At 50.4% G+C, this 24,236-nt stretch overlaps 9 protein-coding genes across 9 annotated transcripts; 5 read left to right on the top strand and 4 right to left on the bottom strand.

The window, feature by feature from the left end:
• Nucleotides 1-385: 385 nt before the first annotated feature.
• SNOG_12873 (hypothetical protein) lies at nt 386-8,062 on the top strand (the record flags this gene model as incomplete). The annotated part of the gene is made up of 4 exons (XM_001803037.1): nt 386-896; nt 947-3,834; nt 4,132-4,243; nt 4,377-8,062. 4 exons carry the CDS (start codon nt 386-388, stop codon nt 8,060-8,062), a joined length of 7,197 nt encoding a protein of 2,398 aa, XP_001803089.1.
• Nucleotides 8,063-8,900: 838 nt separating this feature from the next.
• SNOG_12872 (hypothetical protein) lies at nt 8,901-10,008 on the top strand (the record flags this gene model as incomplete). Its single annotated transcript, XM_001803036.1, has 3 exons — nt 8,901-8,969; nt 9,145-9,757; nt 9,779-10,008. The coding sequence occupies 3 exons, from the start codon at nt 8,901-8,903 to the stop codon at nt 10,006-10,008; spliced, it is 912 nt and encodes a 303-aa protein (XP_001803088.1).
• A 1,240-nt stretch (nt 10,009-11,248) lies between these two features.
• Nucleotides 11,249-12,225, bottom strand: SNOG_12871 (hypothetical protein; the record flags this gene model as incomplete). Its single annotated transcript, XM_001803035.1, has 2 exons — nt 11,249-11,646; nt 11,712-12,225. 2 exons carry the CDS (start codon nt 12,223-12,225, stop codon nt 11,249-11,251), a joined length of 912 nt encoding a protein of 303 aa, XP_001803087.1.
• Nucleotides 12,226-12,896: 671 nt separating this feature from the next.
• SNOG_12870 (hypothetical protein) lies at nt 12,897-15,963 on the top strand (the record flags this gene model as incomplete). The annotated part of the gene is made up of 5 exons (XM_001803034.1): nt 12,897-14,205; nt 14,422-14,468; nt 14,795-15,007; nt 15,051-15,285; nt 15,419-15,963. The coding sequence occupies 5 exons, from the start codon at nt 12,897-12,899 to the stop codon at nt 15,961-15,963; spliced, it is 2,349 nt and encodes a 782-aa protein (XP_001803086.1).
• An 815-nt stretch (nt 15,964-16,778) lies between these two features.
• Nucleotides 16,779-16,999, top strand: SNOG_12868 (hypothetical protein; the record flags this gene model as incomplete). The annotated part of the gene is made up of 2 exons (XM_001803033.1): nt 16,779-16,955; nt 16,985-16,999. The coding sequence occupies 2 exons, from the start codon at nt 16,779-16,781 to the stop codon at nt 16,997-16,999; spliced, it is 192 nt and encodes a 63-aa protein (XP_001803085.1).
• Nucleotides 17,000-17,866: 867 nt separating this feature from the next.
• On the top strand, nt 17,867-19,503 carry SNOG_12867 (hypothetical protein; the record flags this gene model as incomplete). The annotated part of the gene is made up of 2 exons (XM_001803032.1): nt 17,867-17,911; nt 18,088-19,503. 2 exons carry the CDS (start codon nt 17,867-17,869, stop codon nt 19,501-19,503), a joined length of 1,461 nt encoding a protein of 486 aa, XP_001803084.1.
• Nucleotides 19,504-19,676: 173 nt separating this feature from the next.
• On the bottom strand, nt 19,677-21,325 carry SNOG_12866 (hypothetical protein; the record flags this gene model as incomplete). Its single annotated transcript, XM_001803031.1, has 6 exons — nt 19,677-19,849; nt 19,964-20,191; nt 20,270-20,465; nt 20,566-20,797; nt 20,902-20,948; nt 21,032-21,325. 6 exons carry the CDS (start codon nt 21,323-21,325, stop codon nt 19,677-19,679), a joined length of 1,170 nt encoding a protein of 389 aa, XP_001803083.1.
• Nucleotides 21,326-21,391: 66 nt separating this feature from the next.
• Nucleotides 21,392-21,961, bottom strand: SNOG_12865 (hypothetical protein; the record flags this gene model as incomplete). Its single annotated transcript, XM_001803030.1, has 2 exons — nt 21,392-21,677; nt 21,894-21,961. 2 exons carry the CDS (start codon nt 21,959-21,961, stop codon nt 21,392-21,394), a joined length of 354 nt encoding a protein of 117 aa, XP_001803082.1.
• Nucleotides 21,962-22,368: 407 nt separating this feature from the next.
• On the bottom strand, nt 22,369-23,481 carry SNOG_12864 (hypothetical protein; the record flags this gene model as incomplete). Its single annotated transcript, XM_001803029.1, has 1 exon — nt 22,369-23,481. One exon carries the CDS (start codon nt 23,479-23,481, stop codon nt 22,369-22,371), a length of 1,113 nt encoding a protein of 370 aa, XP_001803081.1.
• Nucleotides 23,482-24,236: the final 755 nt, after the last annotated feature.

The following is a 24,236-nucleotide window of genomic DNA, read 5'->3' as shown; positions in this document are numbered from 1 at the left end:
TTAGCAGATCGCAGCTCCTAGGTGCGGGATCTATGAGTGGAGCCTACGGGGCCAATGAGCAATGACGCGGGTCTCCACTTCACCCTGGTGGGGTCAAGGAACTTTGGAATCAATAACGCGTCTGGAGCTCCCAACGGCTGCCTACACGCCTCAACTCTGTTCAATTACGGTAGACGCAGTTCTCTCACCCTCGCCGCAGCTCATGGGCCCAATTGCTACCGCGCATCCAGCCCCGCCGCGTGTGGCGCGTGCCCACTAAGGCTGCAGGAGCTGCTGCCTGTACTGCGAGCTGCTTGCCCACTCCGGCTTCACCTGCTTGCTTTGCACGCGTTGCTGTGCCCGCCCGCCACGCTTTGAGCAAACAACCTCAAGCGCCACTGCGACTATGAATGTGCGAGAGGACCACGCCGCGCAAACTGCTGCTGCAGACGAGTCAGCAAGCACCACATCCCCGCCTCGCCGCGATCCCGTGGAGGACGCCAACCCCAGCTTTACTCGCAAACGCCCGCGCCTGGACAGTGGCAGCAACAGCGTCCGCGCCCTCTCGACCGACACTGAGTCGTCAACCCGGACCACCGCATCGCCGCCGCGAGAACAACAGGTAGAAATGACCATACGCTCGCACCCGCCCTCCTCCCCGGTGTCCGCCCCGATTGACGACGGCCACAATGCTGATGCGATGCCGGCGGATTCACAGAATATTTCTCCCATTCTCATAGATAGCACGGGGGACGACTCCGGAAGTCCGCCCGTCATGCTCATCGAAGAGGACGAGCAGTCTGCTCTTGGCTTCACCGTGCGCGTAGACGCATACGACCATTTCCAGCGATTCCCATGGGCGCCTGCTGGAAACTATACCCAGGTCGCTCATGAATTGCCTCAGTACATCCAAGCATGTACGTGATTTACCATATCTTGAAGGGACACAAAGGCTAACACATCACAGCTATGCCCGTCGACCCCCAGCTCCTCATCCAGCTGTCCGAATGGCTCGACGATCTGCCCGATCCATCCGTCAACGTCGAAAGCTTCTACACTGGCAAGGCCGAGTTCTGGAACGAATTCGCCGCGATCGTGGGCAAAGTGCTCACTCGGAGGTACCACTGGATGAACGCGCTGAACAACAGAGAGAGCAGTGATTACAATAGATATCCTCTCGGAGACGATGTAGAAGATCTACAGACAGACCAGATCTTCGACCGCTTCTTGGGCGCATACTTGAGAATATGCTCATACATCCTCCTCATCGACGCTGGCATGTTGTCACAGCAGCCTGCCGAACAGATCTGCCAGCTTCCGTTGCTGAGCAACAGGCACATCAGATTCCTACATAACATTCTAAGATTCGACAAGACTGCCATCTTTCAGTTCCTACAAAAGGAGTACGCTATGGATGTACGGGATCTGCAGACTCGCATGTACAAGGACTTTCTTATGGCTAGTGGAGCCCAGAATCTCCTTCGCCTGGCGGATGAGGCGTTCCATCGACTTGCTCCCAATGTGCAGAACAATTATGCCCTTATCATTTCGCAACTGCTATCCGCGTTAGGCTGGACCATTTTCGAGCTTCCTGGGACGAATACCTTCATAGACCGGGCGCACTACCATCGCGGCGTGCTGTCGTTCTTCCAGAAATACGGCACTGACCTTTACGAGCCTAGCCTTCCCTCCGATGCCAATATTGCCCGTGATCTCGTCCAATATTACTCGATACTGGTGCAAGATATCTGCCAATGGGACGAAAGCATCGCCCCCGAATTGATGAACGAACTTATGGACTCTAGCGATCCGGATTCACCAATGGCTCCATCTGGAGCGAGTGACGCAGGGACCGGAGACATTGACTATCGCAAAGACCCTAGCTGCTACCCATCGTTGGTATCCTGTGCATACAAATTCAAAGTTTTGCGCAAATGTGTCGTCAAAGGAAACATGAACATGCGTGTCATGAGTATTGCGACAATGGACGCGGCGCTTGTCGAAGTCTGGCGGGATTATAGTGCACTCGACCCGTCGTGCAAGCACCCCGTCATCCAGTATCTTGCGGACTTTTTGCTGCGGGGTCAGATTGTCGACTACATTGTCAGCGTGGACTCACATCCTCAGTTGATATCTCGGAGTGCTAATATCGCCGGATTCCTGGTCATTGCGCACCGCTGGTCGGACGACCAAGCTGATGCGATATGGAAGACCGTGTCGTCAAGTCCTGATCCTCGAGTTGTAGTGGCGACAATCGCCATGCTTCGCGGTATCATCGGGCTTATGACAATGTCGGATCGGTTGTATCTTTGCACAAAGCTATACAATTTACCCATTGACAGATACACCATGGATATTCTGCGCTTCTTCCGCTTTCTGACTGCAAACCTCAACGAGAACGGGAACCTCATTCACATCGACAAAGCAGATAGGGGACCCACTGCTCGACCCTGGAATGTTTGCATCAGCGTGATCCGCGAGACGGCACCTAGCAGGCAGGCAGATAAGAATCTGCTAGACCTGCAGCATGAAGCCTTCGATCATCTTTGTGCATTAACAGCTGCAATCCCTCCTAATGAACGACGCATCATCTATCGGGAGTGTGCACAGCAGATAGCGGACTGTTCCGATGCTGCGACAGGGAATTATCGGATCCTTTGCCAACTGGCTCAGTACACACACCCGGACGACGCAATCTTCTCCGCACAGAACTTAGATCTGATGCGCTCGGTACTGAGTGAGATCCCAGCTTTCGTGGAGAAGGAAGCCCAGAATACTTCGTATCCTTGGCAGGTTGAGGCCTTGCAATACCGGCTAGATCTGTTAAGGTTGACAATCACACACCCCGCCATGTCCGTCCCTGTTGATCTTCACCAAGACCTCTGGGATCACATCGTTGGCGAAAAGGCGTTGTCCAACGAATCGAGAGATTTGGCCTGGATGACACTGCTTGAAGCCAACAAAAGCTCACCAGGCGATGAGTTTTGCAAGCAGCTCGTGTCATCTTACATCCCGAACATGGATGCACAGCTGTATACGAACGGATTGTTTGGATTCGTCGCTAACTACGGCTTTCCGGTCACGAGAAAGACGATCCCGACCGAACAAGGAACCGATAGCCTCCTGCAAATTCCTGGCGCGGATCTGTTGTGGCGCCTGATTTTATCCTCTCCCGCAGGCACCATTGAGGACGCTGCAGCTCGCCTTCTCGCCAGTCGCTATGTATGTGTGGTCGAAAGTCCCGGAGTGACTGCCGCAGAGGTAGAGAAAGCACATGTCGCGTTGGTCGACCAGTGCATGCAGAAGTTGAGGATTGCCTTCGAGACGCAGCCGGAGCAGACCACCAACGAGCCAATACTTCATCATAGTTCCGAAGTACATGTACGCAGGATACTGCTTTTCCAGAAGCTTCTACTTGGATTTGCTCGCCAAAAGCCCGAACTTAACCGACGGAGGATGGATTCCAAAGTGGATGCGATGGACACTTCTGCAGACGTGTCTTATGGGGATGCTATTACGATCAGATACCAGTGCGGTAATGATCGACAATGCGTTACCATGTCCTCTGAACACACGGTGGATGATCTCTACAGGAGGCTGTGCCATGCAACTGGCTTGACAAAGGTCAATCTCTTCGCGAGAGGGCAGCGGCTGAAGGTCTTTGAAGAAGCACCATTGAAGCTGTCTGACATCGATTTTGGAGGCCAGGTCATTGTGCAGCGTGCTGATGGAGCAGAGCTCACTCGTCCCATGCCCGATCTGGCTGCAGGATCCTCGGTGTTCGAAACTGCCATCGTGGAGCATTTCGATGAGTTGTTCACATGGATGAAATCTGGCGATACAACAAGCTATCTGGTAAGTCCAATCTGATATTTTTCTAGAGTTTGCTAACATTCGTAGCTCTTTGACTTTCTCAGCTTCTTTCCAACCCGGACATCTTTTGCGGACAAAGTGACCGAGGGTGAAGTTCCATCTGAGAATTTGTTTCCCCCTGGGAGAGTTTTTCAAGCGAGATACGCAGCACTTGCGCTTCAGACTAGGCTCCGGGAACAGATACACGACGTGAGTCTTAACTTTATGAGTTCCAGGCTGCCTTCGCTAACAGACCGCCAGTCAGCTTTGAACGAAACGTTCTTATGCCACGCAGTCCAGTATCTCCACAAAGCGTTGTTGGACACTCAGTTGATAGACGAGTCGTTGTCTGACCCTCAGCAACTTCAGCTAGCCGCAGTTATCGTGGGCATTCTGCTAGAATTCCTCAGAGGTGAGTTTCTTGATTCTCCGTCATACACTAGCCAATATCTTAACTTCAGTAGAGAGGCCCACACCGAAAACATCCGCTGCCTACTTCTCCCATGGGTCTTCTTTGGTGGATAGACTCGTAAAAATTGTAACAGTTGCACTCGACAGTCCGGACTCTGCGCCAATAGCCCAGGACGCATATGCTACCATCCTGGAAGCGTCGCTTCATTCCCGTGCTATATGGGAGACATTCATGTCTCATAGCGACGTGCATCGCGTTCATCAGACAATGCTACTGTCGCAGCCACACGAGGCTACCCGAGAGTATGTCTCACGCAAGATAGCCTCTCTTTGTGGTGGAGACCTTCCTTCAACTTGCCCCATCACACGAGCTGAGACCGGTTCCAAATTCTGGACAATCATTTCGGCTATCATACCCATAGCAGCACGGCATGCAAGGCAGTCGAAGCAGTTGTTCAAGATTGCGGAGCATGTGTTTCGTGCCAACGACGAGTATGACCGGAACGAAGATCATCTCCGGTCTTTGATGACACAGTGGAGCACACTTCTTCTGAGCCACAACCACGATGGGTTTCCCGGGCGAGAAGAAACCGATTACGTTGTACACGGACTTACCAAACTAATTCTCTGTTGCATACTGTCAATAAAGTCCTTCAAGAAGCCCGTGAATGCCGGCTCGTTGCTGAAGCAGGTCTTCAAGAAGTACCTTTTCGTAAGCAGCATACAGACAGGGAGCGCATCACCTGATCAAATTTCTCTCCCGATACTAGAGAGTCATACACGAAGAGAGCTGTACGATTTGATGCTGGGCCTTGCTGAAGACCAGAGCACATACCAGATATTGCTTCAACTTGTTGGAGAAATTGAGCAAGAGGACACCGAGCTCATGCTTACTACTAGTGTGGTCAACCGTTCCATGGAGATCAGGTCCCCTACGGGTTACGTGGGTCTCTACAACCCACGTGCCATCTGCTACATGAACTCCCTCCTTACTCAGCTATTCATGAACTTGAACTTCCGGCAATTCGTCCTCAACCTCAAAGTCAACGAAGGCTTTGGAAGCCAGAAGCTCTTATTCGAGACGCAGAGACTGTTTGCTCAGATGCAGAACTCTTTTCGAAAATGGACGGATCCACGAGACTTTGCAGGTTGTGTAAAGAGCCTCGACAAAACGCCCATCGATATAGCCGTGCAGATGGACGCCGACGAGTTTTACAACCTACTCTTTGATCAATGGGAGGCTCAAATGTTCAAGCAGGAACACAAGTCGAAGTTTCGGGCCTTCTATGGGGGCCAGACCATGAACCAGATCAAGTCCAAAGAATGCGAACACGTCTCCGAACGCGTCGAGCCATTCTTCGCCGTGCAGTGCGACATTGCAGGCAAAGCCAATCTGCAAGAGAGTCTCCAGGCTTATGTTGAAGGCGATGTCATGGAAGGAGACAACAAGTACAAGTGCGAGTCGTGCGACGGAAAGTTTGTGGATGCTGTAAAGAGGTACGTACGCGCTGAAGTCAGATATTGCTCAATTGCTAACGCCGACAGAACTTGCCTCAAAGATGCGCCTGATAATTTGATCTTCCATCTCAAGAGATTTGAGTTCGACCTGAACGACTTTAGCAGAAGGAAGATATACGACCATTTCGCCTTTCCAGAAACTTTAGACATCAGTCCATACAAGTTTGACCATCTGGCTGATCCGGAGAAACCTCGCGAAGAAGACGTTTTTGATCTTGTTGGCGTCCTCGTACACACAGGCACTTGTGAGAATGGACACTACTATTCTTACATTCGGCAGCGCCCTTGTTCATCGGAAAGTGCGACACCAACTTGGGTCGAATTCAACGACAGCGAAGTCACACCATTCGATCCCGCCGAGATCGCCGAGAGAACATTTGGAGGTTTCACCGAAGGAGAAGGATACAATCGCCAGATCAAGCAGTTCTCCGCCTACATGCTCTTTTACCAGCGTAGATCTGCTGTTGAGGAGGACCAAAGGTGTTGGGCGACCACGTCTGCGAACCGCAACCCACAGATTGCCATACCCACACTCTTTGAGGAAGAGATTGACTCTAACAACGAACAATTTCTCCGGGAGTATAGCCAGTATGATCCAGCGCATTCGAAATTCGTCCGGCAGCTTCACAATGTAGCACGGACGATCAGCCACGGAGTGTGCTCAGAAGATCACGTCCAGGAGGCCCGCGGGCTCTCTATCGTGCTGTCCCATCTGGGACTCATAGCCTGGCGTCAGTCTGACTCTGAGATCTCATCGGAGCTGATTCTTCATATCCGTCGGGCCATGATTTCATGCTCTTCGTGCTGCAGCATTGCACTGCGGTGGCTAGCAGGGAACGATTCTGCGATGACGAATATCCTCATCAAATGCACACATCCCACGCTTCGGTCACAGATGAGAGCATTACTCGTCGACAGCCTGAAGTCTCTTCGCGAACAGGAGCCTTCAGCTTACGAATCAGATTCCTCAGACAGCGACATGGAAGTCGATTCATCCACCCCTGTTGAAGGCGTCCTGGTGGCTTTGACTCGAAGACTACGGATAACTGCAGATGAGTCATATGAGAGCACTCGCGGCTGGGAAGACTTTTACCTGTTGTTGACCCAGATCGCTGAAATGGGTCTCCTCGAAACAGCGGTCTTGCTAAATCATAGCTTTCTCCAGTTCTGCCTAAAGCTCTTTTGCATGCACACCCACAAACCCTCCAGGGAAGACTGCCCTGAACTGGCAAGGGTCATGGACAAGAGGCGGAGCATTTTCAACAGGCTGATATGCTTCGTGTGGAAGTTGCTCTCCCAAATGGATTTGAACCTAGATGTTCTGAACGACAACGATACTCACGACAGACTGTCCACTTTTGATCGCGAGCGAATGAAGTTTCCCCTATCCATACGAGAGACGGCTGCAGTGATGTACTGGTCGGACGACATCAAAGCCATCGCGATCATTGACAAGATCTTGGAAGTGTTCGACGACTCTAAGACAGATCACTTCTACCCTGGCGACATCATAAAGTGGATACTCGAATCACGCAGCGCAAAATTGCAGTCGGACATGGGTCGAACCATCATCGAAGGAATTCAGATGGAGCCACCGTTTTGCGACGCTTATATCCAAGCGGCACTACCTCTGTGCGAAGCGTCCGCAATTTCCGAGAAGATCACCACAACTATCAACACCGTTGTCAAGATGGTCGCATCATCCAAGCGAGCCGCTGAAGATCGTTTGCCAAGCGGGGACGCCGTATTGGGGCTGTTCTTTGGTCTTCTGACAGCCGAAAACCAGGCGTTCTTCTATCACAAGCACCCCCACGCGTTCTACCACTGTCTGATGCAGCGCAGCAGTGTATACGGTATTGCACTGCTCTGTCATGACGAAGACCGAGTGCGCAAATCCACGAACATTTTCTTCCAGAAGCTCTACGGAACCAAAGAAGCCATGGCTTTGGAGACAATTGCCATTAAGTACAAATCAGCGCGCGAACTCCTCACGGAGGTGACGCACAAATTCGTGTACGAGAGAGACGTCGGCCGGCATCGCTTGGACATGGTGCCCTTGATCGACACGGGCCGATTGCTAGTCGAGCAGCTCTATCTGCTGTCCCAGAATGAAGAGCCTGAGGCGAAACAATTCCAGCACGCCAACGACGCTGCTTTGATCGGCCTATTCCAGCAGGAGGTGGAAGCTGGGTTGCCCTCGTGGCCTCATGATATTGGTACACCAATGTCTCAGGGCGATGCATTCGAACAGTCAGATTATGGCAGTGAGTCTGATGACGCTCACGAACTGCTTGAAAATTGAGAAGGGACTTGTGTTAACATACTCATGCAGCACGCCCGTACAAGCTCGGAAGCCTCTCTAACCTTCTGAGCGGCTGATCGCTAGTCTTTGGGTTGGTTGATCGCCGATTTCTACATTCTTAAAACCTTTTTTTCATCATCTGGAGTTTGCGGTACTATCGCACACTAAACAATCATAGCGGCTTGCAGTGTTTCTGGGAAATGGCAACCTAGGGGAAGCATGGTCATGGTGTTTGAGCTTTGGCTTCCAATTTCGGGCCGCTTCACATACATATCTTGATGGCATAGCGAGGGCGCAAAGGGGCTTTTGACGAATGACGATGTACCCACGACTCTGACGACATATTTTGGAATGCAGCATTTGCTATGACTCGAAGCGATGGTGTTCATTCTTTGGTGGCTACGTAGATATCATGAATGGTATTCTTTTGCGCCGACTCAGGTGTCTTGACGTGATTTGCATTTGCAGCGTTAAATATGCGCACTATTCTGACAAGCGCACGACAAGCCTGTGAAGCTTGCATGCACGTAAGCAAACGGTCTGCATAGTCTAAATTCGAAGCTAACGAAAGCGCGTCGTCACCCAGGAGAGACGACTTAGATAAGCGCAATCAAGCTTCATCAGCGCACTAGCGCGTCCAGATAAGCGAAACGACGTCATATTTACGGATTGCAACGGACAGGGATCCGCGCCGGACCGCGTCGTCATTGTTGAACAGTTCCTAAAACTCCTCTTCTTCACTCGAAAGATTGTACTTTACTCTTATCTCCTCTCAATCGGCGTTCTATATCCCTTTGTTCTTGCAAAACGAGCGCTCCGGCAGCAGCAAACATTCGCGATGGCAGACAAACTTGGCACAATGAAGCCGCAGAAGAAGATTGAACTCTTCTCGGCGAACTACTTCGCGGCGTGTACACTTGGTGGGATTATTGCTTGTGGACCTACGCATACTATGGTTACGCCCTTGGATTTGGTGAGTTTGCTATCTACACCATCAATTGGAGCTCCCCGACGCCTTCAACCCCAAAACAAGCCCCAGAAACCCATATCCACCTTCAACACAGCTAACACCCCTCCCCCAGGTAAAATGCCGGCGCCAAGTCGACTCCTCGCTCTACAAGTCCAACTCCCAAGCCTGGAAAATGATCTACTCCAAAGAAGGTCTGCGCGGTGTCTTCTTCGGCTGGTCCCCCACCTTCATCGGCTACTCGTTCCAAGGCGCGGGCAAATACGGCTTCTACGAGGTCTTTAAGTACCTCTACGGCGAGAAGCTCGCGCCCAACGTTCCAAAACAAGTCGTTTTCCTCGCCGCCTCGGCGTCCGCAGAGTTCCTGGCCGACCTCGCGCTGTGTCCCATGGAAGCGATCAAAGTGCGCATGCAGACTACGCTGCCGCCGTTTGCGAATAATCTGCGCGAGGGTTGGGCGAAGGTCATTCGGGAGGAGGGCGTGGGCGGGTTGTACAAGGGCCTTTACCCGCTCTGGGCACGCCAGATTCCGTACACGATGGTCAAGTTTGCGACGTTTGAAGAGACGGTGTCGAGGATTTATGGGTTTTGGGGAAAGCCAAAGGATAGCTTTAATGGGTTGCAGCAGACGGGGGTGTCGTTTGCGGGTGGGTATATTGCGGGTATCTTTTGTGCGGTTGTGTCGCAGGGCGTGCTGGTATGTCATACATTCGCTTGGCGTTGGGGATGTGAGTGCTAATTTTAAGCAGATGTCATGGTGTCGAAACTCAACAGCGACCGCAAGGCGGGCGAGGGTGCGGGCCAGGCCATTGGCAGGATCTATGGTAAGATTGGATTCGGTGGTCTGTGGAACGGACTGCCGGTGAGGATCTTCATGATTGGTACTTTGACGGCTTTCCAATGGCTCATTTACGACTCGTTCAAGGTGTACCTCGGTGTAAGTTATTACACACAGAATTCGGTGTTTGGGTTGCGCTAACGATACCTACAGCTTCCTACGACTGGAGGTCATTAAGAAGTTCGAGACACGATCATGAAGACGAAATAACTGCACCATGATGCAAGGCAAGAATCGAATTAAGGGCGCATTGACGAGTCGCGGCACGATCAGAACATTGAAGTGGAGGCAGTCTGATGACAAGCTTTTGCCTACGGGCAAGATGAGAAGTGGCGAGAGCGTTTTCTGCTGTGAGGGCCTATATTGTTTGCATGACCCAATTCTTACGATAATGTTTTACATGCATTCGATCATAACCTGATGTTCATTCGCACCGTTGTCGGCTCGTCGGAGAGATGACCGGAAGCCGCCCTTCACATCGGCGACCACCAAACACTGCAAATATCCCACCAAGCAAAATAGCCATGCGAATTACTTACTTGATTAGCCTGTATCACATGCTTCAACGGCCTCGTCTATTACATGATGCTTACCAAACCGAAGCCTCAGGTTCGCGTCATCAGACCACTCCAAATTCTTCTACACTTCCCCAAAATAACCTCACCTCAGCATCCTCGTTCGCAGCTGTACCAGGTAATAATAGCATGATTTTCATGTATCCATACACCCAACAGCGATCAATGCTATCGAACCGAGTAATGCTTGCAGCTCCCCAATTGCTGGTGCAATCGTTCGTCATTTGGGCGGTGCAACTGCGAAACTTGCTGTAAGCATTGGCTGAGACAGGGTTTCTGGGAGAGTAATTCGATCAGTTTGGGTTAATGTTGGGTGTGCTCAGGTGAAGGTGGTGCATATCACTGCGCCGCGTGTCTTTGAAACATTGAGAAATATCTCCTTGGGCAGCGCGCAGCCGAACATCTTGGTGATTTGAGGATGTGCGTAGTCGCTGTCAAACAAGTATCCCCAGTTGCTGACCGAGCTCTACACATAAGATTCTCATATCCTCGCAAACAACGTCGGGGCGGACTGGCCTTTCACCTGCACCCGCAATGTCCTACCACCACCACACCCCATCCCAATCACTATAGTTATAAGTCACAATAATCAGCCTTCTTTCATTAAGACCTGGAATAACGTTGTGGCTGGTTCGAAAACAAGAAGCTAATTTAAACCAGCCCTAACTAATCCGCAGGTCTGCCATGCGTCTTTCAAAGTTCGCCAGTTCGATTCTGGTATAGGGCAGCTTCTTCGGGAGCTGTTCTATCGGTCTCATATTTTGCGTTTTCATTATCCATTTTGGAGGGTGGATTCTTTTTGCTTTCTACCACTCTTCACCTCCTGCCTTAATTGGGAGATGCAGCGTCCTCTCCCCTCCGGGCATTCTCCCAGCTCGCATATTCACCTGCAAGCTCTCATACAGTAGCCGCGGTTCCTTTAATGTATTGTCGCGCTCCTGGCGCTTCGCTACGAAGTCCTGCTGAGAAACCCCCGGACCGAGCCATGGGTTTTGCTCCTTGTGGTCTCGCACACTCAGCCATGGAATGGGTGTGTCGCGCTCGTCAGACAAGTAATCATGGCCCGTGTAGATCCGCATGTGCTCGGGCATCTGGAGTAGTTTGCGCGCCGAATGGTATAGCTGACTTTCGTCGCCGCCGGGGAAGTCGCAGCGTGCGGTGCCGATGGATGGGTGGAAGACTGAGTCGCCGCAGAAGACGTTATCTAAAAGCCAGCGCATCATTTATCAGTAGTCTAGAACAGGTGATAGTGAGATTGGCAGAGCTTACCTCCAACGACGTATCCAACATGATCGGGCGTATGTCCAGGGAGATGCAGCACCTTCACTACCATCTCACCCACCTCAAATTCTTGGTCATCCTCGAACAGGTCATCAAACACGCCCTCCCACTCCGCCCTCGCAATCCCATATCTCTTCGCAAATAATTCCTGCACCTGCGTGATACGCTTGCCAATACCTATGCGCGACCTGAAGCCCTGCTTCTCCGCAAGTCTGTTCTGCAGATACGACGCTGCGGTCAAGTGGTCGGCGTGGATATGCGTTTCGAGGATCTTGTCGATGGTATAATTATGCACAGCGATGAGTGTTAAAAGTGAATCGGCGGTTTGGGTGCTAATAGATCGTGTTGTGGGATCGAAGTCGAGCACTGAGTCGATGATGATGGCGTGGAGAGTGGACGGGTCGGCCACGATGTATTGCCATGTTCCTGTTGCGAGGTCGTAGATGTTGTGGATTTCGGGCTCAGATAATTTGGTGGTAGTGATAATTTTGGTGTTAGACATGTTTGTGGATAGAGGATGGGTGTGGGCTGTTTGGTAAAAGGAAGCTACGCATGGGAGGAGGGATGACACTCTTCGTGAGGCTTGAATAGAATGACTGGCTGTGGTATAGCCCGAGGCTCGACAAGATGCAAAGGAAATGCCGAAGAAGAAAGACTTGGTGGCTCGAAGTGGTGGTATGCTCAAAATGCGTCCAGTTGTCTTGATCATCTCAGAAAGTCGAGCGTAGGAAGTCTACAGCAATGAAAGGCTTTGCAAAGGTATTATGCGTCAACGATGAAGTGCTTATATTTTTTGCCATCTCAATATCTTCTTTTATTTCAAAGCTCAGCGAGCTCTTGATAGTATGGACCAATCATCAGCATTTCAAACTTGGTGGGAAGAGGTCGCCGATGTACCCCTGCAAATGTCAGCTCAAAATGTCAGCTCACTTCGCCGAAAGTGGGGCTCGAGATATGCATGCAACACATCGCATTGCGCCTTATAATCACGAGAGAATTAACAAATTATACATTGGGTGTCAGCTGTACGTGACAAGGGAAAGGAAAGGAAGCTAAGCGTCCAGTGCTGCCGCTTATTTCAACCAACGCTAGCGGCAAAGCTTGACAACTTAATTTTGCCTGTCTTTTCCTCCACTCATCTCCATTTGATCGTCTCGAAACCAAGGACCAATCATGATCTCCACCCGCACAGCGCTAGGTGCACAACACCCGCGCATCTTGCGGCCTGCCACCCAAATTCGCCGAAGCTTTGCGACGGTATCACCCATTGACCATGCTGCTCGCAGTCACAAAGTCGTCGTAATTGGAGGCGGTTCCGCCGGTATCGCTCTCAGTCATCAACTTCTACGAAAAGGCAACTTCACACAAAACGATATCGCCATTGTCGACCCAGCACAATGGCATCACTACCAGCCAGGCTGGACTCTCGTGGGCGGGGGTTTGAAGAAGAAGGAAGACCTCAGAACGCCTCTTGACAGTTTGATACACCCAAAGTTCAAGTTCTACAATAAGAGCGTAGGCTCCATTTCGCCCAAGGACAACTCTCTCACTCTTGGTGACGGCGACAAAATCGACTATGAGCACCTGGTTGTCGCGCCTGGTATCACTGTTGATTACGGCAGCGTAAAAGGCCTGCCCGAAGCTATGGCCAACCCAAATTCTCTGGTCTCGTCCATCTACAACTACGACACCTGCGATAAAGCTTTCCGCAACATCCAGGATTTCAAGAGAGGCGATGCCTTGTTCACTCAACCCGCTGGAGTCGTCAAATGTGCCGGCGCGCCGCAAAAGATCATGTGGCTCGCTCTCGACTATTGGAAGAACGCAGGATATTATAGCCCCGGATCGGCGTCGCGTATCAAAATCGCGTTTGCTACAGGTCTCCCAAGCATGTTCGGTGTGCCGAAGTACAGTGCGAAGCTGGAAGAGCTGCGTGTTGAGAGGGGCGTAGAAGGACTCTTCGAACACGACCTTACCGCCGTTGAAGGCCAGACTGCGATCTTCACAGGCCCTGACAAGTCTCAAGTCAAGAAGCATTTTGACTTTCTACACGTCTCGCCAAAGAACAAACCCCACGCCTTCGTCGCAGAAAGTGGTATCGCCAATGCCGCCGGCTACGTCGACGTCGACGACGCTACTCTACAACACAAGACCTACTCCAACATCTGGTCCCTAGGCGATGCTTCATCACTCCCGACATCAAAGACTGTCGCAGCCATTACTGCGCAGGCACCACTTCTTGTCTCGAACTTGCTCGCAGCTCGCGAAGGCAAGAAGCTCGAGGCCGCGTATGATGGCTACACCTCATGTCCCCTGCTGACAGGCGAGAGCAAGGTCCTTTTGGCGGAGTTCAAGTATGGTGGTGTGCCGAAGGAGACATTCAAGGAGTGGCTGGGTATCGATCAGGGAGTCCCGAGGCGGGCGTTCTACAACCTCAAGAAGGACTTCTTCCCTTGGGTTTACGGCAAGTACCATGTTGAAGGTAGGTGGGGCGGTCCGAAGGGTTTGATTCGTTAATTCATTGAAACTTGTGATTACTGGATAGACGGCAAAAGTTATTCATGTATGATAGTACATTAAAGCGGTGGAAGGATTTAAGATTGGAATCGTTCCAAGTAGTTGGAAGTGGTACACGAAATTCCGAATACCGCAGAAAGCTCCTGAAGAATATAATGCCTCATCAGATTAAGTGTCGCAGTAGGTACTCCAATGTTGATCTTGATGGTGCAAGAGAAGTTGAACAAAGTGTGATGGTAGTGTCTTAGCGTTGTTGAAAATGATCTGTTTGTGAATGCGGGGAAGAGCCGAAGACGTGGGGCTAATCGAGTGATTAGCCGGAAAGTGCAGGACCTTTTGCACCCACAATTAAGCCGCACGCCCTACCGCAAGCTTAGTCAAATCCATGATATCCTTAGCGTTTACGGCGATGCTCAATCGTCTGAGAGACCACCATCAACAAGAAACGAGAAGCCGAAGCCACGATGTCGGCTGAACAGCCCGAGCGGGGAACCGTTGCTGTGAGAACCAAAGAACCTGCCATTCCATGAAAGCTTCACTGACCAGAATACGAGATAACCGGCGCAAATGGAACGATTGGTTATGCATGTGTGCTTGACGCACTAAGTAAGAGTTATCGCGTTCGCTGCGTCGTACGACGCGAAGATGCTTTTAACCCCATCAAATCAGGGCCGTCAATCCAACAGTACCTGCATCTGGATCGCCTCGAATGTGCCATTGTTCCAGACAACGCCGCGGAGAATGCATATGATGAGGCTCTCGTTGGTGTACAGTATGTGATACATATCGCGGGTGCATGGCCTATGCCAGTACGTTGAGATCAAGTTCATCCAGGCGGCGGTGACAGTAACATGGCTGACCAGCCAGTATCTCCATCCGGATGACGAAATATACACACCATTCATCAAATCGACCAGGAATGTCATTGAGGCCGCTAAGAAGTCTGGCACTGTCAAGCGTGTTGTCTTCACGCAAGCTGGCGCAGGTCTGGTCGATTCAGAAGTCGGCGATACATATGGCAACAGTATGGAACAAATCTTGAATGGTGTGTCTACCTCACATAAATCCAGCCGAGTTGCAAGCTAACTCCGGCCGACCATTAGAACAAGTAAAAGTCAATGAAGCATCATTGACATATCACCCACCACTCAAGTCAGCACATCAAGCTTACTGCGCAGCAAAGTCGCAATGTATGAAATATCTCAACGACTTGCAACTCAGCAAAACGTTGCCTTTCAGCATCGCCCAAGTCATTCCCGGAACCGTGATCGGACCATCAGAATTCGTCACCACGCGCTCTCAAGCTCTCAAGCACATCGACCGCCAGACCAAAGCTCTTCTATTCGACGACATGAAACCACGCTACGCATTTGGTTTTGTGCATGTGCGAGAATGCGCTGCCATCCATGTCAATGCTTTGGATGAGGAAAAGTGGCGCAGTGACGATTTGCCGGCTTGGTACATCGCTGCTGCGACCTCTGAGAGAGGGATTGATGGTGAGAGGATTTGGGCTAGAGCTGTTGAGATGGTCGAGAGAGACTTTGCGAACGAAGTGAAAGAAGGGGTATTTAAAGTGGGCAGGAGTAAAGTGCCTATCAACATGCCGTATCGTGTTGATTCTGCTGAGACGGAAAAGAGGCTGTTGTCGGGTGTGCCGATGAAAGGACTCAAAGAGTGTGTGAAGGAGGTTGCGGAGTGGTACGTGTCCTTGAAGGATGAATAGATTGAAAGGGAGCTCCATGTTCTCGTAGAATTACTACTACCGAGATATGTGTCGTTCTTATATTTTTAACGCTTATCACGTCAACATAAACAGTTACTGGGAGCTAACTCTGAGGTCTACGGGATTGCTAGAACTCATCACGTGCTCACGCGCTAGCGCGGTCCTGTTGCCCAGGCTGTCGCGAGCAGCAATTACTCACCACCCGCCGTCTGCCCTTCTTCCTCGAACTCATTCCCTGACTCCAGACTTCCACCCAACTTACACAGCGATAGCGATTTCAGACCTCACGCAGCTGCAGCGCACCACACTTCGATTACTGAGCTCAACTATAGACCGTAAGAAGCTTAGCACAAAGTGCCCTCTCGACCATGGAATGCGCATACTGGCCCTAATTTCCGACCTCGGGGGACTTCAAAAGCTGCCAGTCGAACTCCAGCACCAAGTTCTTGGCTTTGTCGACATAAGGTCACTGCTCACCTTCCGTCAAATGAATCAGACTGCCATGATCGCGGTAGATGGGATGACCGAGTACTACAAGGCCATTTAAAGACTCTACAACACTAGCAAGGAGGGACCTCTGGCATAAAGTACAGGTCCTTACTTTAGCACCTGATTGCATTCGTATGGCTCTTGGGATTCGGACAGCTGATGGCTTCACTATCAAAGAGCTCTTTTACAAGCTCTGTCAAAATAAATGCGATGGAAACGGCTGCACTAAACTTGCTCCATACCTGGATGTGTTTATGCTTAATGGGCGTTGTCTGTCTATCAGCGGTGGTTGTCCGTTTCCACTCGGTCCACTGAATGTCGATATCATGGAGAATAACTTCGATACCGATACAAAGCAGCTACCGCCCCATAGCTTCTTGCCGATTCCAGGCCGCTACCAATATCGATCAGATCGCGATCCTCTCGAAATACCGGAAGCCGGGAGAGAAGCTTACTACGACTATGGAGAGGTTAAAGCCGCCATGTGGTCAGAAACACCGAAGGTGGCTTTCAGAGCTAACAGCGCATATAGAGAAACATCGTCTAGGTGAGGTGACACAGGCTGGTCGATTGGCGAAAGAGGAACCTCAATAAAGCTCCATCAAACAAGCAGTCAGAGTATGCGGAGTACATGTTACAACAGAGCTGCCGTGGAGACGAGGCAGTCTTCCACTGTACTCAGCAAACGAAATAGTTTTGTGTATGGCTTGTCCGACACACTAAAGGTATTGACAGAACTTGCCACCGTCCCAATGAGAACACATTAGTTTCTGCTCCGCACACAGTCAGCCACCTCTATTTGAGTCACAAGATGGTGTCGACAACAATGTGCTCTTGTTGGGTAGTCTCGTATCCGAGACGCGGATATCGTCTTGTTGGTCGGAAACGTTTCCGAAGCGACGGAAATAAGAGGAAAAAAGGCCGAGCGATGAATAGATTATGCTAGAACAAGCTAGCGCCGAGGCGACAACGACGTCACACTTACCAACCCTGTACAACGGCGATCGTCCGAACTTTTTTTCGAGTGTCTATTAGTACACGCTCGTGCCACTGTCCATTGCATTCAGTGTAAGCTAATACCTGACGCGCATACTCACACTGTCGATTGTTAATACGCGAAGAAACTGGGTCATACGTCAAATGCTGATAACTAGTTCTTAACTACATCGCCATATCTAATAAGAGGTGGATACATTGGGGATTCGAACGTTACAACCTCCCCGGAACCTAATAATGCCTGAACCACTGGATCAAACATCGCAGAGTCATATGGCACAATTACACGACCTTCCATCTTTAGAGACTCAAGTTGAATTAGAAGATGGAAGAAGATCACGTCCACGACAGCGAAGCTGCAGCGCCTCTAGTTCAGAATCGTCTTCATACTACGAGGAACACGAAAAGGACAATGATCATGATGGACATCGGCCGACGAATCGAGAGCTGCATGAGAGCATCAGTAGGTCGCGAAGTCGCGGTCAATTTGCACAATCTAGAACAGCTACGGGAAACGCAACCACAAGCGGGCTGAACCAGCCATTAAGCCGAACCTTATCGCGACGAGACACAGTATTGTCGCGGATACGTACACGACCTAATGTGGCACCCTTTTCGCATCCATTGGCGCACCAACAGACCACCGCAGATGTACTTGTCGACTTCGAAGGTCCGGACGATCCATATCGGCCGATGAACTGGCCCACGAAGAAGAAGGTCAACACGACGCTCATGTACGGCCTCACTACGATGAGTGCAACCTGGGCGTCCTCAGCCTATTCGGCCGGCACGCAGCAAATCGCTCGAGAGTTCCATGTTGGAAATCAAGTTGCCGTCCTAGGGACAACGCTCTTCCTTTTTGGTTTCGGACTTGGACCACTCCTCTGGGCACCTCTCAGTGAAGTCTACGGACGAAGAATCGCAGTCTTGGCTCCCATGTTTGTCGCAATATGCTTCAGCTTTGGCAGCGCAGTCGCGAAGGACTTCCAAACTCTCATGATCACCCGCTTCTTCGGTGCGTTCTTCGCTAGTGCGCCTGTCACCAATACCGGAGGGGTGCTTGGTGACTTATACTCTCCAGCCTGGCGCGCACTCGCAATGGCCGGCTATGCCATGGCAGTTGTTGGTGGGCCTTGTCTTGGACCCATCGTGTCTGCTGCATTCGTCGCGAATCCATCGCTGGGCTGGCGCTGGACGGAATATTTCACAGGCATACTCCAAGCTGCAATCCTGTTCATCGACATCATCTTCATCGACGAATGCTATCCACCAAAACTTCTCATCTACAAAGCAAGGCGCCTCCGACACGAGACCGGTAACTGGGCGCTCCACACGAAATTCGAAGAGTGGGATGTCAGTATCAAGGAGCTCAGCAAGAAATTTTTATTACGCCCCATCCAACTCTTAATGACACCAATCTGCTTCCTAGTCGCTCTATACGCAAGCTTCTGTTACGGAATCCTATACATGCAACTCGGCGGTATCCCCATTATCTTCCGCGAAATGCGCGGCTGGCCCGCCGTCTCCTCCACTCTTCCCTTCCTCGCGATCCTTATCGGCGCTATTATCGGCTGCTCTATTAATGCTTACAATCAGCTCCTGTACAACAAGGTTTATCACGCTGCTGGAAACCGGGCCGTCCCGGAGGCCCGCTTACCGCCAATGATGTTAGGCAGTGTTTTATTCTCCGCCGGGCAATTCGTCATGAGCTGGACCGCGGACCCTGGATTTCATTGGATTTGCCCATGCATCGGGCTCGTCATGCTCGGAACCGGCTTCTTTACTATATTTCAGGCTGCGCTGAATTATCTAGTTGATACGTTCACGCAGTATGCGGCCAGTGCGGTGGCTGCGAATACATTTCTGAGGTCATGTTTTGCCGGCGCATTTCCGTTGGTGGTAACGCCGTTGTATCATAATATTGGCGTCGGACCGGCGAGTAGCATTACTGGAGGATTTGCGGCACTCCTTGTACCAGTGCCATTCGTGTTCTATATCTATGGCAAAAGAATTAGGAGAAGGAGCAAATGGAGCAAGGGCAGTGTATTTGATTAGAAACATATTTGAGAAGGTTCTTTTAGGACATTTGAGCTTCCATAGCAAGCCAAGCTGTTTTGACATGTACTATCTACATTCAACTCAGGAAGTCTTGTTGTAATTTCTAGTGCTCCATCCCTCTGGTTTATGACTCATGCTCTATCGGACCCATCCCACGCTCCGATCCTGGCCTAGGTATTGAAGTAGGGTTGAGTCATGTACGATTCGATCCATTCCGTGATCTTGTCCTCGTTCAGGTTGGTGGAGCGGCGGTGAGACGGGAGCCCTCTTTTCCACGCAAGAGGATCATGTGTCGTGTGCAAGTCTTTGTGCTCCTGCTGGACATGCCCATCATAGTCGGATACTTCCAGGAACGGTATATTAGACGGGTCCGCACTATAGATTTCGTTTCCGATTGAGTTGCGAGTGAATATAGGACCTTGCCAAAACTTATCCTAGCAGATTTCGCAGAATATACCATTTTCGCTATCGTGGCGATCGATGCTGAGCCAAGGCGCAGTGACTGAACATAGACTCCGGTCTGAATCTTGACGATTGAAAGTAGGATCAGGTCCGAAAACCGATTCCTCTTCAGTTGGGCTCAGGTTAGCTTGCACCTCTTCGTAGTCATAGTAGGTGAACTCATCGTCATATATGACGTCTGAAGGACCCGCTCGGCACAATGTATGGTATTTGCCAAATGGAGCTCGGAATGGTCGGATAGGAAGTGGATTTAAAGCGTTATTGTTGGTCACATTGGCTCTCGTTGTAGGTCATGATTGACTGTTTTCGCAGCCTTCGCCAACGTCAAGGCATCGTCTCTTGATTTTGAAGACATCGATGTAGGGTGCAGGCTTGCCGCAATCTTCTCCATCGCAGCTCTTCTGACACAATTTCAGGAACAAGGACCTGATAGTGAATGCATCAGCCGTGCAAATGGCGATTGCGTATCGTACAGCATTTGGTGCATGCTTCATGACCTAATAATCGTCAGTACTGCGCAAATGGTTTTGGGAGAGCAGTGTTCACTTTTGCGTACTCCACCACTCCATCCACAGTGCACATTGCACTCATACTGACTTCTCGAAATGCTAAAAGGGTTTGCAAATCGATATCAAGGAGGATTTGATGCAGTAGCTCTGCTGGTAGCTTGCCGAGGTTGCCGAGATTTCGTATTGCTGGTACTCGGGTGTGACGATCATAGTCGAGTGGGCAGCGTTTGCGGAGAGCATCTAGATCGTAGACTTTCGTGTTGAGGATATGCAGAGAGATCCGCTGAAGCTTTGTGAGAGGTGTCCCCGGCCATGGTGATCTGAGCGCAGAAGTCTTGCGAACGTGTCATGGTGGAGGAAGAGCTGGTGAGAGAGCGCAGGTTATAGCTTCTCATCGTGACCGGCCCAGATCGCGCTAGCGTACTGAAACGTGATGAGAGTAGGTCCTAATGTGACCCTCTTTCGCTTGTGCTGTTTTGGGTTTTCACCTATCACTTACGAGCTACCAAGATTTCACGCTTTCACTTCCCCTACACTTCCTTCCTTTCCCGTACATATGCTGCGAAATCCTCCACCGTCATGAAAGGAACTTTTGTAGGGTCAGGATATTCCGCCACCCACTCTCCCTCCCGCCTTTCTCTGATCGATCTCGGTATTCCATCTTCGTCATCATCCTCAGAGTCTCTGAACCTCTCTCGGACATCTGAAAAATCGTACAAAGTCCTGTCCATTTCTTTTGCGTCTTCGAAGACTTCGTAATCATTGCAATGGTTTCGATATCGTCCTTTCATGGCCTTGATACTGCGCGCAGGAAACTTGACATCTTCGTCGATAATCAGATAATCCATGCCGTAAACATCCAGATCGCACACTGGGTCTTCGGGAAAAGGATAGCCTCTAGTGCTACCAAGACATCAGCGGGTGAGTATGAATATGTCCATGTATGGCGCAGGATTTTCGCAACCTTTGATGCTGCATTGCTTCTGGTATACCTTTGCGAAGAGTTGCTTAAGCGTGAAAGAATGGGCAGTATTGATGGCCAGAGCCATGCGCAGAAAATTCCACGCTTGACGAATGATCTTGTCGTAATTCGACATGGCGTTGACTGTGCTCATGACGAGCTCAATATCGGGTCGAGATGTAAGGAGTGAAACGATGTCCAGCTCACCTAGTACCATGTGCTGGGTCTCAATCGGCAGACTGCGGAGCATCCCAAGGTTTTGCTTTGGCGCGAGAAGATGGCGGCAGTGATCCAGCGGACATTGCTTACGAAGAATATCTCGGTCGTATATATTTTCGTTAAGTATGTGAATTGCGGTGAGTTGCAGCTCTGTTTGTTCTGCGGGCGATATGTACGTAGTTTAAACGTGTTGGAGTTCTGGATAGAACTTAGTGAATTGCCTTGGGCATTGTAACGTCGAGTGCAAAGTAAAGTCTTTGGGGGAGACTTGAGATACCTCATATGAAAAGTTTTTGTTAGTCATAGTCTGACAATGGGCTAGAGTTGATATTTGTTCTAATATGGTTCACTGAATTAGCTCCAACCGAAGAAAACTCGTGCCCATTTACCTCGACTCACTTACTCTAGTAAGGCCACTATGATATGCACACCTTTTGAAGATTACTTAACAGAAATTTCTGAAGTCTTGCGCTACTTGGCTTCGTAAATTTTTAATTCTGCAGGCTGCAGTACTTGTATTATGCAGTTCGGGCAACTGTCATGTTTGGCCCCACCTAATCACTCCGCTCAACCAGAATGAAACATTCTTTCCATGTACGCCACTACTATTTTCACGATCTCTCTGGCAACTTCTGTATTCCTTCTAAGCAACCTCATCGACCTCCCTGTTCCCATCAATCATCTTAAGCCTTGTATCCCCCATCGCCCCCCTCACGCAACAGCCACAAACTCTACATCCTCACCGACCATCTCGACCTCCAAGCTCCCCAACTTATCCGTATCGAGCTCCCACCTCCTTATCCTCTCTTCTAGCGTTCCCTCCAGTAAATCCCCCTTCAGTCCATACTGCCACCGACTAAATGGACCGAGAGCACGCCCAGCAATTCTTGCAGTGTACGTCTTCTCAGCTTCCAACCCTTCCATGCTACGCACATACTCGTAGTCGTTCTCTAGATTTTCTAACGTGCATTCGAATCGCCACGGCTTATCCACTGATATCTCTACAAAGTCGTCATTGTCCGGGAATGTTGGGTGAGGATCGGAGTCCCAGCAGCCAAAAGCAGCAGACCAGGTTACCTTCCCACCGGTACTATTGTCGCGGCAGTCGATGAGTGAGTCGAGAGACTTGAGGTCTTCGGAGAAGACTGAAAGTGGGGAGCGGGATTTGTCAAGAACGAGGGGTGACGGACTGTCTGTTGTGTATTCTATGGTAAAAATGAACGGAATGGGCCCCGTCAGATGAGCTTGGTGGGGCATCGACAGTCTGGCGAAGAGTCTTGGGGGCGCTGGATCGTCGTGCACGGTGAAATAGTATGTACCTCCTTCACGACCAATGCGCAGCTTCTGAGCATTCTCGGGCCGGTCGGAGAATTTATCGGTGTAACATGCGACTATTTTGCCATTATTCTTGGAGAGTCGTAGACCGTAGGTCTGCCCGGGCTGCAACATTCTTTTCCATATAGCATTGGTCGTATCAGCGCTTACGCCGATGGATATCTGCCGATGCTGTGGCGATGGCCTAGGGGGTATATTGCGCCGGCCCAGCGGAGATGATGGTGCAGTAGGTGGCATGATGATGTTGCCATTGACAGATTCCGTGAGTTCCAGCAGTCCAGATCTCAGTGCCTCCAAGAGATTCAGCCGTGTTTTAGTAAGGCCATTGCAAAAGAGGGTCACGGAACGCTCTGCCTCGAAGGTTGTGATCACAATGAAGCCCAAGTATAAACGCCTTTCGCGGTTTAGCTGGAACTTCCTGTTATTATCTAGCTCTTCTGTGTGGAACCGGAGGGAAAGGATGTTGCTAGCGGCAATTTGACTAGTCATGATGCGTGTGCAGTTCTTGGTGTAGGTAGTGCGGGTCAGACGATTGAATCGATAAATATATGGGTGAGGGTGAAAAGAGGAATGTAGTAAATGTCATCAAGATACCTTTTATTCCTGCGGTAGTTAGAAACGTTTTGATCTTGATAGCTCTGACGTCATGCCATTGTCACCCCATTGACACAGCCTTGCCGTGCCGCTTTCAACACCAATAACCGCGTTGGATCTGCCAAGGTGGTGATGGGGATTTTTGTCCTCGACTCACAAGCACTTCCCTAGCCGGCTCTCAAGGTTTCAAACGCTGACATCAAGCTCAATTCGGGAGACCCGCACCATTTCGGTAAACCTGAGAAAGAAAGCGCTGCTAAGTGCTGGAGATAGGCATGTAATGAATGCTCTCTCGCTACGTTCTCGGGCTGAGGGTTTTGGCGTGAACATTAAATCATGCAGAAACTTAGAGTCCAAACTTCCCTCGTGGTATTTGTTGGTCGTAAATTCGTTCGATAATCGACGTACTGGGTCGTCTACCGCGACAATGTCACTTGCATCTTAAAGACTAAGAAGTGCTATTCACTTCTCTAATTATTCAGGCATTGGGCTCATTTCCAAGCACTAGCTCCGCTTGGTTCGGTGGGACGTTTAGACTCGGGACAAACCCTTGGAGTGTTCCTGACTTAGCCACATTGTGATCTTCTCAGCTGTACCCATAACAGATCCGATCGCTCGTTGACTGTCGTACCAGACGGTTCACACTCTAT

The sequence above is a fragment of the Parastagonospora nodorum genome (assembly GCF_000146915.1).
Source record: "Parastagonospora nodorum SN15 chromosome Unknown scaffold_24, whole genome shotgun sequence".
Classification (NCBI taxonomy): domain Eukaryota; kingdom Fungi; phylum Ascomycota; class Dothideomycetes; order Pleosporales; family Phaeosphaeriaceae; genus Parastagonospora; species Parastagonospora nodorum.
Note: the sequence above shows the minus strand (reverse complement) of the source record. Positions and strands in the feature narration are given on the sequence as shown.